Source organism: Narcine bancroftii, chromosome 2, assembly GCF_036971445.1.
Source record: "Narcine bancroftii isolate sNarBan1 chromosome 2, sNarBan1.hap1, whole genome shotgun sequence".
In the NCBI taxonomy this organism is placed as follows: domain Eukaryota; kingdom Metazoa; phylum Chordata; class Chondrichthyes; order Torpediniformes; family Narcinidae; genus Narcine; species Narcine bancroftii.
The window spans coordinates 37,894,019-37,911,006 of record NC_091470.1 but is presented as its reverse complement, the minus strand read 5'-3'; the positions used below and the strand labels follow the sequence as shown (position 1 = coordinate 37,911,006).

Sequence of the window (16,988 nt, the reverse complement as noted above, 5' to 3'; positions counted from 1 at the left end):
TATTAAATGAAAATAATATTTATTCATGCATGCAGTTTTAAAACTGTTAATTTGTATTAGTTTCAGTCATCACAAAGACACAAATATGTAAAAAAAAGTAAACCAAAAATTGAGAGATATTTTAATCAGATTTTCACCTTACAAAATTAGTCTTATTATTATTATTTTTTTATGACTAAAATACAATGCTACAAATATCAGGCTATTAAAGACACGTGTCAGGCAGGCGAGGAGGAGAGACCAGCAGCGAGAGTCAGGCGGGCGAAGGGGGAGGGGAGACCGGCAGCGCGAGTCGGGTGGGCGAAGTGGGGGGGAGATCAGCAGTGCGAGTCGGGCGGGCGAAGGGGGGAGACCGGCAGCAAGCCGCATATTAAAGGTCAAAGAACCACATGTGACTCGCGAGCCGCAGTTTGGCCAGCCCTATATTAATTTAACTACTCCAAAAGTCTTCTCCATATACTGTATTTAATTATAGCTTCAATGCTTATCTTATCAAAGTTTTTATTTACATTTCCTACTAATTGGAAAAACAGAGAACCTAAGAGTTCTCAGTGTTTATTACAATGCTTGACTCAGCAGTACCAGCCCTGAAAAATCTAAGAGTGTGGGATTGTAATAAATAGTAAAGAGAACTAGTAAGAAAAACAATCCAATCTTCACTAATCTATGCTTCGTGATATATCTGTTCATTACAATTTTGATTGGAATGGTCATTATGCAGGGAAATGTCACCCCACTGGTAATACTTTCATTAGATTAAAGAGCGGAGGAAATTATTTTGTTTGGCTATTGGTGGCTCTGGAACTTGCTGTCTGGGAGAATTGTAGACTAATTTCTTTATTATATTTTTAAGGGTTATTAATCTGCAACTTCCTATCCAGGAGGATTGTAGAGACAGCAACCTTTATTGTATTTTTCAGGTTACAGAAGTGCTGCATTGTATACTCCAGACCAAAAGATGGGGAGCAGGATTCGGAAACAAAACTGTTCTTTTGGCCTTTGGTAGAGTGGGCAAATGACTAAGGAAAATAAATTAAGTATGAAAATTCATAGAGGTTGGGGAAGGTAAGCACAGATCATGTAATACCCTTCAGTATTTGATTGCCAAACAATGTGCAGCTTGCAAAAAAAAGCTAAGAATGAGAAGATGTCCAAAGCATGTGGAAATGATGGGAAATGGGCTGGAAGTGAAATGTAAATTACATTCCAAGACTGAAAGATAGACATACATACTAATCAAAGTGCCAGATATAACCTTATAAGGGCGGTACAGTTGGCGCAACACCTTTACAGCACCAGCGATCAGAACCAGGTTTCAAATCCTGCACTGAAAGAAGTTTATACGTTCTCCCTGTGTGTGCGTGGGCTTTCCCTGGGGGTGGGGGGGGCTCTGGTGTCCTCCCACCATTCGAAATGTACCAGGGGTGTAGGTTAATTCAGTGTAAATTGGGCAGCACGGACTCATGGACCGAAATGGCCTGTTACTGTGCTGTATGTCTAAATGAAATTGAAAGTTAAAATTAAATTATCTGCCTTGCAGAAAGAGAAAAAGTTTGGATTGAGTACCATTTTTACATGTATAATTTTATAAGTCATAGAGCAGTGGTTCTCAACCTTTTTCTTTCCACTCATATACCACTTTAAGTAATCCCTGTACCATCGGTGCTCTGTGATTAGTATGGGATTGCTTAAGGTAGTATGTGAGTGGAAAGAAAAAATTTGAAAATCAATGTTTTAATCATACCTAATTGACTCGTCATGTGCGTAGTTTCATAACTCCAAAGGAAATGGACCAATGACAATTTTTCTCCAGCAAAATATTTCAGTAACAATTGGGTCTAGAGCAGTGATTCTCAACCTTCCCTTCCCATTCACATACTACCTTAAGCAATCCCTTACTAATCACAGAGCACCGATGGCATAGGGATTACTTAAAGTGGTATGGATTGGAAAGAAAAAGATTGAGAACCACTGGCATAGAGCATAACATTTTGCAGGCTGCAAAATTTGTGCTCAATCTGGAGTTTACAAGTGAGTTAGATTAATTGAAGGGCTTGATTTTCTCAAGAATACATACAAGACAACAAATGAGCAGAACATAATTTTCTAAGTCACTTGCAGTTTTCCTTGAAGTGAAGGAAGCAGTACAGTACATTTTTATAAACACTTTGGTTTGCCTTGCAATTTCTTAAGCAGGAAATAAATTTAGACAACAGTACCAGAGTTGGAGTTGTATTCCACTGGACGAGGATTAGGCGTTCCTGACGGTATTCGACCATAGCTGCCTTTAGAACCTAACTGAACACAACCATCAGACCTACAAAATTTGATTTGAAAGATCAATGAAAATGTTGTAAGATACATTCTCAAAGAAGCATAGAGCTAACTTTAGTAGTTAAAATGATTGCTTTTTAAGCATAAAATGATCTAAATATTTCTTTGTCATTATTACACTGCAACCACAGTGAAGGTCACTGAAGGTTAATTATCACAGACCCAGGATATTTGTGTTGGGAGATTATTAGCCCATATTTAAATTAAGGTTTTGTAGCTATCTGCTGCTCATGCATTCCAATGAAACCCAAAATAAGCATCAGTATGAATAGTTGTGGGTAAGTTCACTGTCAACATATACCTTTAATCCTGTTGTTATTGATGTATGAATGAGTCCAGCTGGATTTATCCTGTTCTTTTTCATGGAGAGGTACATGTTGGGCAATAATTTGGTTGATGTTTCCTATAATCAAGTAAATGCCAAGTGGCTATGCTGGAATAACTCATCTAGAGGCACAGTTAGCTTTGCCAGTTTTTCAAACTCGTAAACTCAAATTCCTATAAGTCTCTTTTTTTGCCACACATGTAACAGGCTCTACTATTTTTGAGGACATGGACATTCTTGGATCTCCTTCTCCCATGATGTTTATCTATTCCAGAACTTTGATCTGATTTTCATGTTGTGTAATCTTTTAGCTCAGTGCATTGCTGCAACTTTTACTGCTTATTAACTTTGCCAGACTGGTACCACCTTTTTTAAGAATGGCTAAATGAAACATTAGTCAGTCTTGATGGTAATGGTAGAATGTTGCATATATTGTGCTATTAGGTTATGACAGAATAGAATGTTTCCACTATTGGATGCTCTAGAAAGTTTTTCTATCAGCTCTGATCCATTCAGCATTGCTGTATTGGCATATAAACCAGTGGAAAATTATCTCACTTTGGAAAAAAGTCTGTACTTTGGATTTCCAAAGGCTAAAATATTAACTGCTCATTTATGCTGGATACATATTAATTCTTAGACTAATTTACAAAAGGGAATACAATTACTTACAACTTATCCGTTCATCTGCAACACTTCAAAGTTAAGGTATATATCAACTTTATCACAAGTCAGTTCTACAGTTCTAACAATAAATTTTGGAGCTAATCTTTTTTGCAACTGCTTTTCTAAAGTTGCTTCAAAATATATGGTGAATGCCATTGTGGGCTATAAATCTGTGGCAGAGTGTGGGGTTGTGAATGTATCCCTGTGGCAACTGACAGAAGATGTATTAGGTTCTCCCCGCCTCCTCCCCACCCCCAGGTAAAGGCAAATTGGTCCTGTGAAGAAGGGCTCAAAGGATGGAAAAATACGCTGGCAAGGTCCTCCAAGGCATTTCAACGCTTGGTTTCCCTCCCCTTGATGTTCTTCATCAAGGTGACCACATTGGGAACAGCAGCAGAGAGCAGTGATGGGGGAGGGCAACTTTATTTAATCTCCTATAGTCTTTCTTCTTATGGTCAGGTCAGAAGGGACTGTTGTAGGGGAAAATAGCAAAAACACAGCAAAATGTTGGAGGAACTCAGCTGGTCTTTCAACATCATAGGAGAAAAAGATATATTGCCAATGTTTTGGGCCTGAGCCCTACTTCAAGGCATAAGAAGAATGCACAAAGGATAGGAAATCTCAGAATGCAGACAATGCTGGCTGGGGGAGGAATCAGGGAGAACTTTCTGGATCTCACAGTAGTCTAGGTTGTATCAGCAATTTCACCAAATCTTCAACCATGAAAAGCAAAAAGTAATAAAGAAATACAGAAAATAAGATATGGTTTAAGGGTAAAATGAAATGGTTAAATAAAACATTGTGCAATGTTTCAGATATCAGCTTTTTTTGTGAAAACTGAAATACACTATCTTTGGTTGATTTGGGTGTGTATTTTTTCAGCAAACAGAAAAACAATAATACTGAATAATGCCAGTTTCTCACATTATTTTCTTGCTACAAGGCAATGAAGAAATCAAAGAATCTTGGATGTAAATATCACATTCACTGTAAGAGCTTGTACAAGGTGATGGAGTACTTGATGTGGAATCCAAACCAAGTTCCAGTTTAAGTGCAGAATCTGGGCTCTCAACATCAGATGCACCATTGTTCATCTTAGCCCTTTTCTTTGCAGCACTGTTCCTTAGTGACTTGAGCGCACTCATCATCTGTAAGAAATATGAATATGCCTGTTATTTGATGTGAAGGAAGAAATCATTGATAGTAGCATCATTCAGTAATTACTCATCATTAACCTGCTTGCCAATGGCTTTTTTAAGGCTTTGCGAGGATGTCTCAGATCCATACCTCATCCCAGCCTTGTTCCAAAGATGGATCAAAGAGCTAAATTTAAAACGGTGAGTAGAATCATGGCATCAAGGAGCAGGTAAAAATAAATTAATGGACAAGTCAAGGGGAAACCATTTCAATGATTAGAATCATTCCTTGCACCAAGGCAGACAGATGTGAATTTTGGAGGGCATTTATTCCAGCAGGAATATCATTACAGGAATAAAATCAAGATGCTGAAGAAATTCAGTGGACCAGACGGCCTTTGTGAACAGAAAAGAATTCTACAAAATTTGGGTTGAGATTCTGCATTGGGACAGATGCTAGAAGAATACATGGATCTCCATTTGAACTGGAAGATTGGGATTTGGTTTTTACAAGGTCAAAGAAGGAAAGGTAAAGGCAAGCTAAATAAAAATGGACAATGCTGGAGTCTTCAGAACATCAGAGAGGCTTCATTTTCTTTTCTTATAAATGCCATTGCTTTCCCATGCAATCAAAGGAAATACAACATCTGCCCCTTTACCTTTTTATTTCCCACCATCCAGAGACCCTAAGATTCTGCTAGAAGAAGCAGCAATTCATGTGCAATTTAGTACACTGCATTCAAGATTTATGATATGGTCTTTAGTGGAGAAACCAAATGTCAGTTTGTATCTGCTTTGCAATAATACCCCTGGACAGTTTGCAAGTGTGAACATGAACTTCCAGTTGCCTGTCACTTTAATTGTTCATCCCAATCCAACTCTGGTCGAGCTTCCAACATCAAACGGAAGGAACAGAACTAAAAAGAGCAAAGCCCGCAGAACTGGCCAGTTCTGATGCAGTTATCCACCCATAACATTAACTGTGTTTTTAATTCACTAGAAATGCTACTGGATCTGCTGGGTGTTCTCAGCATTCTTTATTGATTTAGATTTCTCAGTTACAGCATTATTTCTTTCCTTTATCTTTTTTTTGAAAATTTTTCCATACATCATAACCAGATGCGGAATACAGTAGTCAAATATTAGTATCATATCCATTATACATGATGGTATACAACCCCAACCTCCTCCCCTCAAACAAAACCCAATAAAATAAAAGAAATGAAAATAACAAAAAGCATAGAAAAAGAAAGATAAGGTAAGAAAACAAGAATAGAAACTTGGTTGCCAATGGGCACCCCTCACCTCACGGCTCTAATCATTTGTATCTTTTAATACTTCCAAGGAGTTAACGAGGTTTGAAGCTTAGGGAAAACATCAATAAATTAATTTCCTCAATTTATAAATACTGGCGCCAAATTTAAAAAAAACCCATTATATTTATTTCTCAGATAATAAGTAATCTTATCAGGAGGAACACAGCTGTACATTTCTGTATTCCATTGCTCCATACCAAGATGGGTATGTGATTTTCATGTTACTGCTATACATTTTCCTGCTACTGCCAAGGCAATCATTACAAATTCATATACATAATTTCAATTTTGGTCTTAATCCTTCAATATCACCTAATAAAAATAACATTGGGTTTTGTGGGAATTATTTCCTATAACCTGTTCTAAAAAAATTGTCAAATTTTGCCAAAAAGATCTCACTTTAGGACAGGACCAAGCAGAATGCAAAAAAAAGTACCCATCTTCTAGCCACATCTAAAACACTGATCTGATAAGTCTGATTTCAATCTATTTAACTTCTGTGGTGTGAGATATAATGGATGTAGAAAATATTAAACTAATCTATATTTAACATTTATAGTATTTGTCATACTATCTCGGCATACATCTGACCAATTTCGTTCATCAATGTTAATATCTAGATCCATCTCCAATCGCTGTCTGGACCGATGTATCCCTTGTTTGGATGTCCCCTTCACCAATAAAGCGTACATAGCTGAGGTAAATTTCTTTATATATATATATATTACGTATCAGCATTTCCACATCACCACATTTTGGTAATAACATTGTTAGACTCAATTTATCTCTTAAATAAGCCCTTAATTGATAATAACAAAAAAATGTATTATTTTGTATCCCATATTTATTTTTTAATTGTTCAAATGACATTAAGTTCCTTCCTTCATAACAATCTTCTATATATCAAGTTCCTTTCGGAGACCAAATATTGAAAAATTGAAGATCCATTGAAAATGGAACAAGTCGATTCTGTATCAAAGGCATTTTAGGGAGAAAAAAAAACCCTCCTTGTTCCTATTTTGTTGTTTACCTTTCCAAATATTAATCAAATGTTTCAACAAAGATGCTTCCCTCTCCCCAGGCATTAATTTTAATTCCCATTTATATGAAGTCTTCCAATATTTTCTCTCATATTTTATTAATTTCTATTTTAATCCATGTTGGCTTTTCTCCCTCATAAAAAAAAAGTCAAAAATTTAATTTGAGCTGCCTTATAGTAATTTTTTAAATTTGGTAGCTGTAAATCTCCTAACTCAAACTTCCATGTCAGTTTGTTGTAAGAAACTCTTGACATCTTACCCATCCAAAGAAACTTTCATATATATTTAATTAATTCTTGAAAAAACTTTTGCGGTATCATTATCAGTAATGTTTGAAATAAATATTGTACTCTAGGAAATAAATTCATTTTAACACAATTAACCCTACCCAATAATGTTATTGGTAGTATCTTCCATTTATTCAAATCTTCTGCAATTTTCTTAAGGTACATAATTCAATTAATATAAATTATTTATTATCTACCCATATCCTTAAATATTTTATTCCATTCGTTGGCCATTTAAATTGGGTATCTTGTTGACAGTATAATCCCCTATAGTAAGGGGCATAATTTCACTTTTATCCCAATTTACTTTATAACCCAATATTTTCCCATACTCCTCCAGTCTTAAATATAATTTATGTTGCAAACCTATTGGTTCTGTCAAGAAGATCAAAAAATCATCAGCAAATAAATAATTTTATATTCCTCTTGATTAACTTTAAATCCTTTAATATCAGGATCAGATCAAATCAATTTTGTAAGTGGTTCAATCGCTAAGATAGATAGAGCAGGTGATAATGGACATCCTTGTCTATTAGATCTAGTTAACGGAAATGGTGCTGAAACCTGCCCATTTGTAATGACTTTTGCCATAGGTTAATTATATAAAGCTCTAACCCAATTTGCAAATACCAGTCCCATCCCAAATCTTTCAAACACCTTAAACATAAAGTCCCATTCTAATCTATCGAAGGCTTTTTCTGCATCCAAAGTCACTTCCACGCTTAGATCTCCCCTCTTTTGTGCTAGATGCATTATACTAATCAACCTAGTTGAGAGGGGATTTGATAGAAGTATTTAAGATTATGAAAGGGATAGACAGAGTGGATGTGGATAGACTATTTCCGTTAAGAGGAGGAAAGATTAAAACAAGAGGACATGAGTTAAGAATTAAGGGGCAGAGGTTTAGAGGTAACATGAGGGGGAACTTCTTTACTCAGAGAGTGGTAGCCGTGTGGAATGAGCTTCCGGGAGAAATAGTGGAGGCGGAGTCAATTGTATTATTTAAGAAAAGGTTGGACAGGTATATGGATGAGAAGAAGATGGAGGGTTATGGGCATTGTGCAGGGAGGTGGGACTAGAAAGGGGTGTTTGGTTCGGTGCGGACTGGAAAGGCCTAATGGCCTGTTTCCATGCTGTAATTGTTATGTTATTATCTGCAGATTTTCAATTTTTCACAAACCATGTCTCATCCATATTTATCAACTTTGGTAAAAAAATTCTTCAATCTAAAATTTTTGCAATGATCTTTGTGACAAAAAATCTATTTTGTTATTGTCTCTCTGCAACTCTGATTTATATAACAGAGTAAAATTGCTTAAAAGCTTCATGGATTTCTTGAGGTTTATAGGGTGTTGCCTTTGACTCTAATTGCATTAATTGTTCATGAAACTTGTTCTGTTTTCCACTGCCAAGCAAGGACGTTATGTGCCCTTTCACCTTACTCATAATATCAGATTAGTTCTCATGATTGCTTTCTCTGTTCTATATGTTTGCAATGGGTTATACTGAAGTTTCTTACAATTCTTCTACAATTTTCCTTGGAAGTTCATCTTTGCAAGTCTTTTTCTAAGCATGCTATCTCTTTATCTAATTGAACCAATTCTTTCATGTAATCCTTAATTTTAGAAGTATAACTTATAATTTGTCCTCTTAAATATGCTTTCATCGCATCCCATTCTTCCCTTTATCACGAGCCATTGCTTTCTGTGGCCAATAGCACAGGATATCATCTTACCTAGTCAAAACGAGTACCAACTTCATTCTTACACCTTCCTGAGTTCAGAAATTCCAAAAGGCTTTACAGCCAAGAACGCAAGATGAATAGTCACTGTTGTGACACGGGCATCATAAAAATTATTTTCACCCAGCACACTCTTAAAAACACCACTCTCTTTTAAAGAACAATGTTACTGGCTGAGAGATCAATGCTGTCCAGAATAGTCAGGAAGACTCCCATTTTCCTTCAAAAGAACTATTCAATTTTACATCATCGGAGGCAACTATTAAGTTTATCTTGTGCATACAGGCAACAAACAGCTATTCAAGCTTAATTCCACTTTCTAGTTCCTGGTCCATTCCCTCGTACATCACTAAAATATCATTTGAGTAATTGTTGTTTTAAAGAGTTTGACAATTTTTATCTCGACTTCCCTGGCTGCAAGCTCTGTATACACTGTTAACTCAGTGGTTTGAGTACTGGTCTTGTAAACCAGGGGTCGTGAGTTCATTCCTTACTGGAGCCTCATTTCTGTGAGGGGTGCTGGACAAAGTGGTGACTCCCTGTCTTCCTTACAGTCGATAAAGTTAAAGATTTTCATCTATGTTATATTCTAAATGTAGTTTTACATGCAGGCATTGCAAGCAAAATCTTCGCTAGGATTCTACTAAATAGAATAATACCTAGTGTCGCCGAGAATATTCTCCCAGAATCACAGTGCGGCTTTCGCGCAAACAGAGGAACTACTGACATGGTCTTTGCCCTCAGACAGCTCCAAGAAAAATGCAGAGAACAAAACAAAGGACTCTACATCACCTTTGTTGACTTCACCAAAGCCTTCGACACCGTGAGCAGGAAAGGGCTTTGGCAAATACTAGAGCGCATCGGATGTCCCCCAAAGTTCCTCAACATGATTATCCAACTGCACGAAAACCAACAAGGTCGGGTCAGATACAGCAATGAGCTCTCTGAACCCTTCTCCATTAACAATGGCGTGAAGCAAGGCTGTGTTCTGGCACCAACCCTCTTTTCAATCTTCTTCAGCATGATGCTGAACCAAGCCATGAAAGACCCCAACAATGAAGACGCTGTTTACATCCGGTACCGCACGGATGGCAGTCTCTTCAATCTGAGGCACCTGCAAGCTCACACCAAGACACAAGAGAAACTTGTCCGTGAACTACTCTTTGCAGACGATGCCGCTTTAGTTGCCCATTCAGAGCCAGCTCTTCAGCGCTTGACGTCCTGCTTTGCGGAAACTGCCAAAATGTTTGGCCTGGAAGTCAGCCTGAAGAAAACTGAGGTCCTCCATCAGCCAGCTCCCCACCATGATTACCAGCCCCCCCACATCTCCATCGGGCACACAAAACTCAAAACGGTCAACCAGTTTACCTATCTCGGCTGCACCATTTCATCAGATGCAAGGATTGACAATGAGATAGACAACAGACTCGCCAAGGCAAATAGCGCCTTTGGAAGACTACACAAAAGAGTCTGGAAAAACAACCAACTGAAAAACCACACAAAGATAAGCGTATACAGAGCCGTTGTCATACCCACACTCCTGTTCGGCTCCGAATCATGGGTCCTCTACCGGCACAACCTACGGCTCCTAGAACGCTTCCACCAGCGTTGTCTCCGCTCCATCCTCAACATCCATTGGAGCGCTTACATCCCTAACGTCGAAGTACTCGAGATGGCAGAGGTCGACAGCATCGAGTCCACGCTGCTGAAGATCCAGCTGCGCTGGATGGGTCACGTCTCCAGAATGGAGGACCATCGCCTTCCCAAGATCGTGTTGTATGGCGAGCTCTCCACTGGCCACCGTGACAGAGGTGCACCAAAGAAGAGGTACAAGGACTGCCTAAAGAAATCTCTTGGTGCCTGCCACATTGACCACCGCCAGTGGGCTGATATCGCCTCAAACCGTGCATCTTGGCGCCTCACAGTTTGGCGGGCAGCAACCTCCTTTGAAGAAGACCGCAGAGCCTACCTCACTGACAAAAGGCAAAGGAGGAAAAACCCAACACCCAACCCCAACCCACCAATTTTCCCCTGCAACCGCTGCAATCGTGTCTGCCTGTCCCGCATCGGACTTGTCAGCCACAAACGAGCCTGCAGCTGACGTGGACTTTTTACCCCCTCCATAAATCTTCGTCCGCGAAGCCAAGCCAAAAGAAAGTTTTACATGACAATAATGGAACCTTTTCCTTTCCAATGTTTGTATAAAAAATATTCCTCTTTAATACTGCTCAATTACTTTGAGTTTAGGGCTTCCTATTTTTGTCCTGACAGTTCATTCCTTTTCATTCCATTCCTATTTAGCTGAGTCCCAATTAGTAGTTTATACAGTTCTTTCATGACAATTCCCATTGAAAGACAGATTGATCTTGGTTTAATGTCCTGTTTCAAAACTATCAACTCTAACAGCCAATAACATAAATACAGTTCTGAATCGTCCCTATAGACTTTGACATCAAATATCTGGAATTGGTCATGAACTTTAAACTTTATGATCCAGTGGTATTAATGTGAGCACTGACTGATGGCTGATAATTCCAATGACAGTTAGTTCAAGGCCTGTGAGATTGTAAATGACATATTTTAATACTCCTTATAATATATTGCATTTAGAACCACAGACATTACAACTCTCCTAGTCTGTGCTGAAATATTATTCTGCCTAGTCCCACTGACCTGCATCCAATCCATATTCCCCTTACCCCTCCTATCATGTTCAAATGTTTCTTAAATGTTAAAATTGACCCTATATTCGTCACTTCAGCTGGTAGTTCGTTCCCCTTAAACTTTTTCCCTTTCACCCTTAACTGATTTCCTCTGGTTTGTATCTAATTTAACCTTAGTGGAAAAAGGCTACTTGCATTTACTATGTCAATACTCCTCGTAATTTTGTATACCTCCAGTAAATCTCCCTCATTTTTCTATGTTCCAGGGAATACAGTCCTAACTTGTTTAACTTTTTCCTGTAACTCAGTTCTTTGGAAAAATATTAAGCAGAAGTTCTAATTAAAGTGTTTATTAAAAATACATGACTTAAAGAATACAATAAATACGCTCAGCATTTGTCTCTCAACTCATACAAGGATTAAAATAGATTATCTGATTTTGTCTTACATATTTGCCAATTTAGCTTATAAATGCCAAAAGAATTCCTCCCTATATATTGTTAATGTAAATGTAAATAATAACTTCCATGCTTCACAGATTACAGCTTTCAGCGGTAAAATGTGTCTTTAGAAAACAATTTTTTTCCACATAAGCATTCACTAACCTCTTCATGGTCTGTTTCATCTTCATTGTTATCCAACGAGGAAAGATTCAATTTCAGATTTTTGTCAATGTTCTGTTCCTCCCATACCTCCTCAAATTCTGTTCCAGGTGTTCCTTTTTTATTATCATAATCAGGTACATTTGCTTCAACTATTGGACTCGTACCTCTTGGAATGGGGGGAACAGGCTTTGTAGTGTTAAGATCTCTCCGAGAAGATGGTGACCGTATGAGTGCGGGTTTGAGTGATATAGGAGAATGATTTTCTTGCGAGCTGTCTCCTGCATAATCATCAGAAATTTAAATAAAAATGCATGCATGCGTGCTTTGCCAGATGGTGAACACAAACTTTAAAAGTATCACAAACTAAAAGATTCCAATATCTGATAAGTAAACCCAAGGAAATGCAAAAAAAAAGGGAATCTTGTAACTACTTACATTGTTTGCAACTCCCTTATGCAGGGGTTTCAATGAGATAGGAACTTTGTCGGATTCTTCATAACCATTGGACCAAATCTTGAAGGGGCAGGCCAAATGCCCTGGTCAAAATGTGAAGGACAAATTCTGCTGTCTCAAAGTAACTTGTAGCACGATTTCAATGGCAGTATTCCATCATTATCAGAGGAGGACAGTCATTGACTGTCCTCCCCACCTTTGTTGAAGTTATTCAGTTTCAGAACCATCATTTAAATAGTTCTGAAACTGAAGTAAATAACTTTAAAAGACATGAAAAAGAATTTCTGAAATACACACAAAACAATAAAAAAAATTAACCCAAAATCATTTAAATTAAAGTCCTTCAACTCTCTTGGCTTTACAATTCATTGCCCATCAAAACCAAAATGAATCTACAAAAAGATTGACCTGCAGATTTCAAGAGCCTTGGCGAGGCTGGTCTCCAGTCGTAGATTCCATATGGAATCTAGCAGTGAAGCAAATTGACAAGATATGAATCTCTCAGCTGTGATACATCTTTTCTTAATTAAGAGTACACATATGGAAATGGTGTCTAATCAAACACCCTTTGTCTGCAAGACCTGGTCTATTAAAGAGTGCTTTGTCATGTATCACACTTGAAATCATCTCTGATGATAAAGAGCACTAAAATAATCCTAATACAGCGTAAAATTATTCTCAAAATTAGATAATACATTGCATGGAATAATTGGAATCTAAATATTCTGTCGGCTTAGATATTTGTAAAAAATGAACTAGATAAATTATTTTGTGTGACTATTAGCTGATAAAATGCTCAAGGAGTCACTACTTCGTGTCCAGTTTATTTTTTTTGCACTATCAATTAGTGGTAATTCAGTTGTGCCCATAGAAAGAAAAGGAATCTCAGGGTTGTACGTGATGTTGCATATAAATCTGAATTTGAAATCTGAATCTGTTGACTGAACATGAGAAAATTATTTGAATTACTTAATGAATTAGAGAATATAATTTAAAATGAGTTGGAAAATGAAAAAAGATTAAAAACCTAGGGACATTAAAAAATTGAATATTATGTAGAATTTTTAATTTCCAATGTTACTACACGTTAGAAGCTAATTCCAGCCATTGCATGGTAATGGCAGTGAAACTGATATCATTATCTGGCACAAATAGTGCAAATTAGGAATTTCTGTAAAGATCTTTCCAAACCAGCTGGAACGGTTGCCAAAGGAATTTGCTTTGGTACTTTTGTTTAAAAAAAAACAAAGCCAGCTATAAAACAAGTGTTCACTACTGACCATAAAAGCAACCCAACAATTATTAAAAATAATTTGATTGTACAGCCCATGTCATGGCCTTGGGCTGTTCCCAAAGAGCATTGTAATTTATTAGTTATATTTTTAAATGCCGCCATTGTTGTAATGACAGGTAATTTATGAAAAGCAAGCTCCTACAAATGTGAAGTTGCCTACTTTTTGCAGAGGTGCATGTACAATAAGTTGAACAAGAAATGTAATGCTGTAAAATTCTATAATTTAATGTCGGTGAGAGAAGAACATACCATTTCAAAATGCTAACATCTTGATGATTTTCTAGACATACAAATTGAATATGCAAAATTATTTACCAGAAGTGAGAAAATCTTCAGATAACGGATTAGTTAATTTGCGCAAATTAGTTTTAGAAACTCCTTCAAAATGTTTTGTAGGCCACGAGTTTGAAAAATTAACACACTGTTCTTGCAATTTCTTTGAGGACCCATCAAGTGCAGAGATATGAGTAAGTCGAATTCCAGTTGGCAATGGAAAAGATGGAAGATAATGATTACTCTGGCTGGAGCTGGAAACTGGAAAAGCCGCAGCTTCGATAGTCATTGGGCTGTGGAGGACACGGTTCTTGCAGGAAAGAGTCAAGTTGGAATGAACTGTGAAAACAAAAAGTACAACATTGATTTAATTGAGGAAAACATCAAGCTGAATTCACAGAGGATTCCAAGCAGAATTGAAAGAAAGTCATGAAAATATATGGAGATTATAAAAGGAGGATTTCAGAGTGCAATGGCAATTGAATTTGATAACTTTATAATCAGGAAACATCCTCTTGGCTACCACCTGTTATCCACACTCAACTAACTTGATGCCATTAAATTAAACAATATTTGAAAGAAACACCGAAATTAGCAAGTACACAAAATAGACTCTGGTTGGATTTCTTCAATGTTCATCACCAAAAGCAAAATGATTGACCCCAAGTTCGGCAAGATCTGATGGACATGGAAATAGCTGTCAAATTGGGCCTGCAATCAGTGGTATATAAATCAATGTGAGGATAAACCTACCTAATCTTAACTTTACCAATGTACTTGCCACAGATGCATCTGCCCATCACTTCCCCATTATCATCAAAGCAAGAAATCAACCTTGGCTCAACGAGGAAGTAGAAGAAAACGTTGTAAACAAGTATATGTTTTTTTAAAATTCTAATTGTAATAATAGGCATGGTAAACAACAAAATTAACATGGACCAGACAATGAAGAATCACAAACCAGTGGACTGGATCAAAATTCTAGATATCCTACCACACCTGGACATTTAAAATTTAACAGGTGGAAAAGGTGGCTCCATAAAACAGCCATCCTTTCCAAAGGAGAGTCCTAAAGGCAAAGCTGAACATTTGTAACAGACAGCTCAAAAGAACGAAGTACACCTTATTCCAGAAAGGCAAATTGGAAAAGAAGCGGTTTTCATGGGGTGAGCCTTACTGTCAAAATTGGCTGGTCCAGATTCTCAGCAACCACCCATAGGATTTGTGAATGCCTGTGACCATCTGGCTCACTTTAACACAGAACCTGCACAGTGTTCAGTATGTTCAACTTCAACCCAATCTTGGAAGCTCTGGTTGTGGCCATGTAGAATTTCTACTTTGCAACATGGGGCCAGGGTTCTTTCCTCCCCACCTCAAACATGAAGATCAGAAGACAAACAGATCCTCCTAAACCTATCCTCTGACAAGGAGTGATGGTCAAGGAAGCATTAGGGAGAACTAATCAAATGGAACTCACTCATGACAAAATACTTAGAATACAGTTATGTCAGAACCAACATCCTGTTTCACTTGATCAGGGCCCCACAAACTTTTTAGGCCACTGACCCCTTCAAGTAATCATTGATCCCTCAGACCCCAAGTCATGGAATCCCCGGTGGCGGCATCACTGGATGGGGGAGGTGGCGGCATCACTGGATGGGGGAGGTGGCGGCATCACTGGATGGGGGAGGTGGCGGCATCACTGGATGGGGGAGGTGGCGGCATCACTGGGTGGGGGTGGTGGCGGCATCACTGGATGGGGGAGGTGGCGGCATCACTGGGTGGGGGAGGTGGCGGCATCACTGGGTGGGGGAGGTGGCGGCATCACTGGGTGGGGGAGGTGGCGGCATCACTGGATGGGGAGTTAGCTGCATCACTGGATGGGGGAGGTGGTGGCATCACTGGATGGGGAGGTGACGGCATCACTGGATGGGGGAGGTGGCGGCATCACTGGATGGGGGAGGTGGCGGCATCACTGGATGGGGGTGGTGGCGGCATCACTGGATGGGGAGGTGGCGGCATCACTGGATGGGGGAGGTAGCGGCATCACTGGATGGGGGAGGTGACGGCATCACTGGATGGGGAGGTGGCGGCATCACTGGATGAGGAGGTGGCGGCATCACTGGACGGGGTGGTGCTGAGACTGGATGGGGTGGTGGTGAGACTGAATGGGGATGGTTGCAGTGTTAGATGGGGGAGGGAGGTTGGTGGTGGTGCTGGACACAAATCTCTTTCTTCTCTGCTCTGTCTATCCTCCTGTTTGCTCCCTACCTATTAAAAGGTCAAAGCCAAATATAACATGACAGCAACGAAAGCCAACTCTCGTGAAAGGTTGGCCACCCCACCATAGTGCAACTTTCCAAAGTCACGCCCCTGGTTTAACCACAAAAGTTCAATCGACACTCCCCCCCGCCACCCCCATCCCAGCATTAATCAACCCCCTTCGACTCCCTTCACTTCATCGACCCCTTGGATTCTCCATCAACTCCTAGGGGTTGGTATCAACCACTTTGGAGGCCCCTGCACTAGAATGTCATGAGCAAGACCTCATGCCAACATCTGTAATCTTTACTTTGGTACCTGTCAGCTTTTAACAAGGCTGTAATGAACCACTGTCTAATCTCCTGTATTTTCCTCATTAGCCTTGCTCCAAAAATGGAAGCAAGGATGAAAGCCAAGGATCCCAAATAGTCTTCAGACTGGCATGAGAGAGAATCTACACTGACCATAATTAACACCTTCAACAAGCATCTTACTGGAATAGAACTAATCTACATGACAAGTGGGAAACAGCTCAAGCCATGTTGCTGCCAGTCCAGAATTAAGGTAATCCTAACTTCTGTCATGGAAGGAAA

The 16,988-nt window shown here is 38.8% G+C and overlaps 1 protein-coding gene across 3 annotated transcripts in view; it reads right to left on the bottom strand.

Moving 5' to 3' along the window:
• LOC138753395 (TOG array regulator of axonemal microtubules protein 1) overlaps positions 1–16,988 on the bottom strand; it is an 87,982-nt gene that overhangs the window by 42,629 nt on the left and 28,365 nt on the right. For all 3 annotated transcript variants that reach the window (XM_069916335.1, XM_069916337.1, XM_069916336.1), the window contains 4 exons: positions 14,176–14,472; positions 12,114–12,391; positions 4,250–4,473; positions 2,220–2,317 (listed from right to left, as the gene is read on the bottom strand). In XM_069916335.1, coding sequence (XP_069772436.1) covers positions 2,220–2,317; positions 4,250–4,473; positions 12,114–12,391; positions 14,176–14,472 — 897 coding nt within the window. The remainder of the gene's footprint in view (positions 1–2,219; positions 2,318–4,249; positions 4,474–12,113; positions 12,392–14,175; positions 14,473–16,988) is intronic.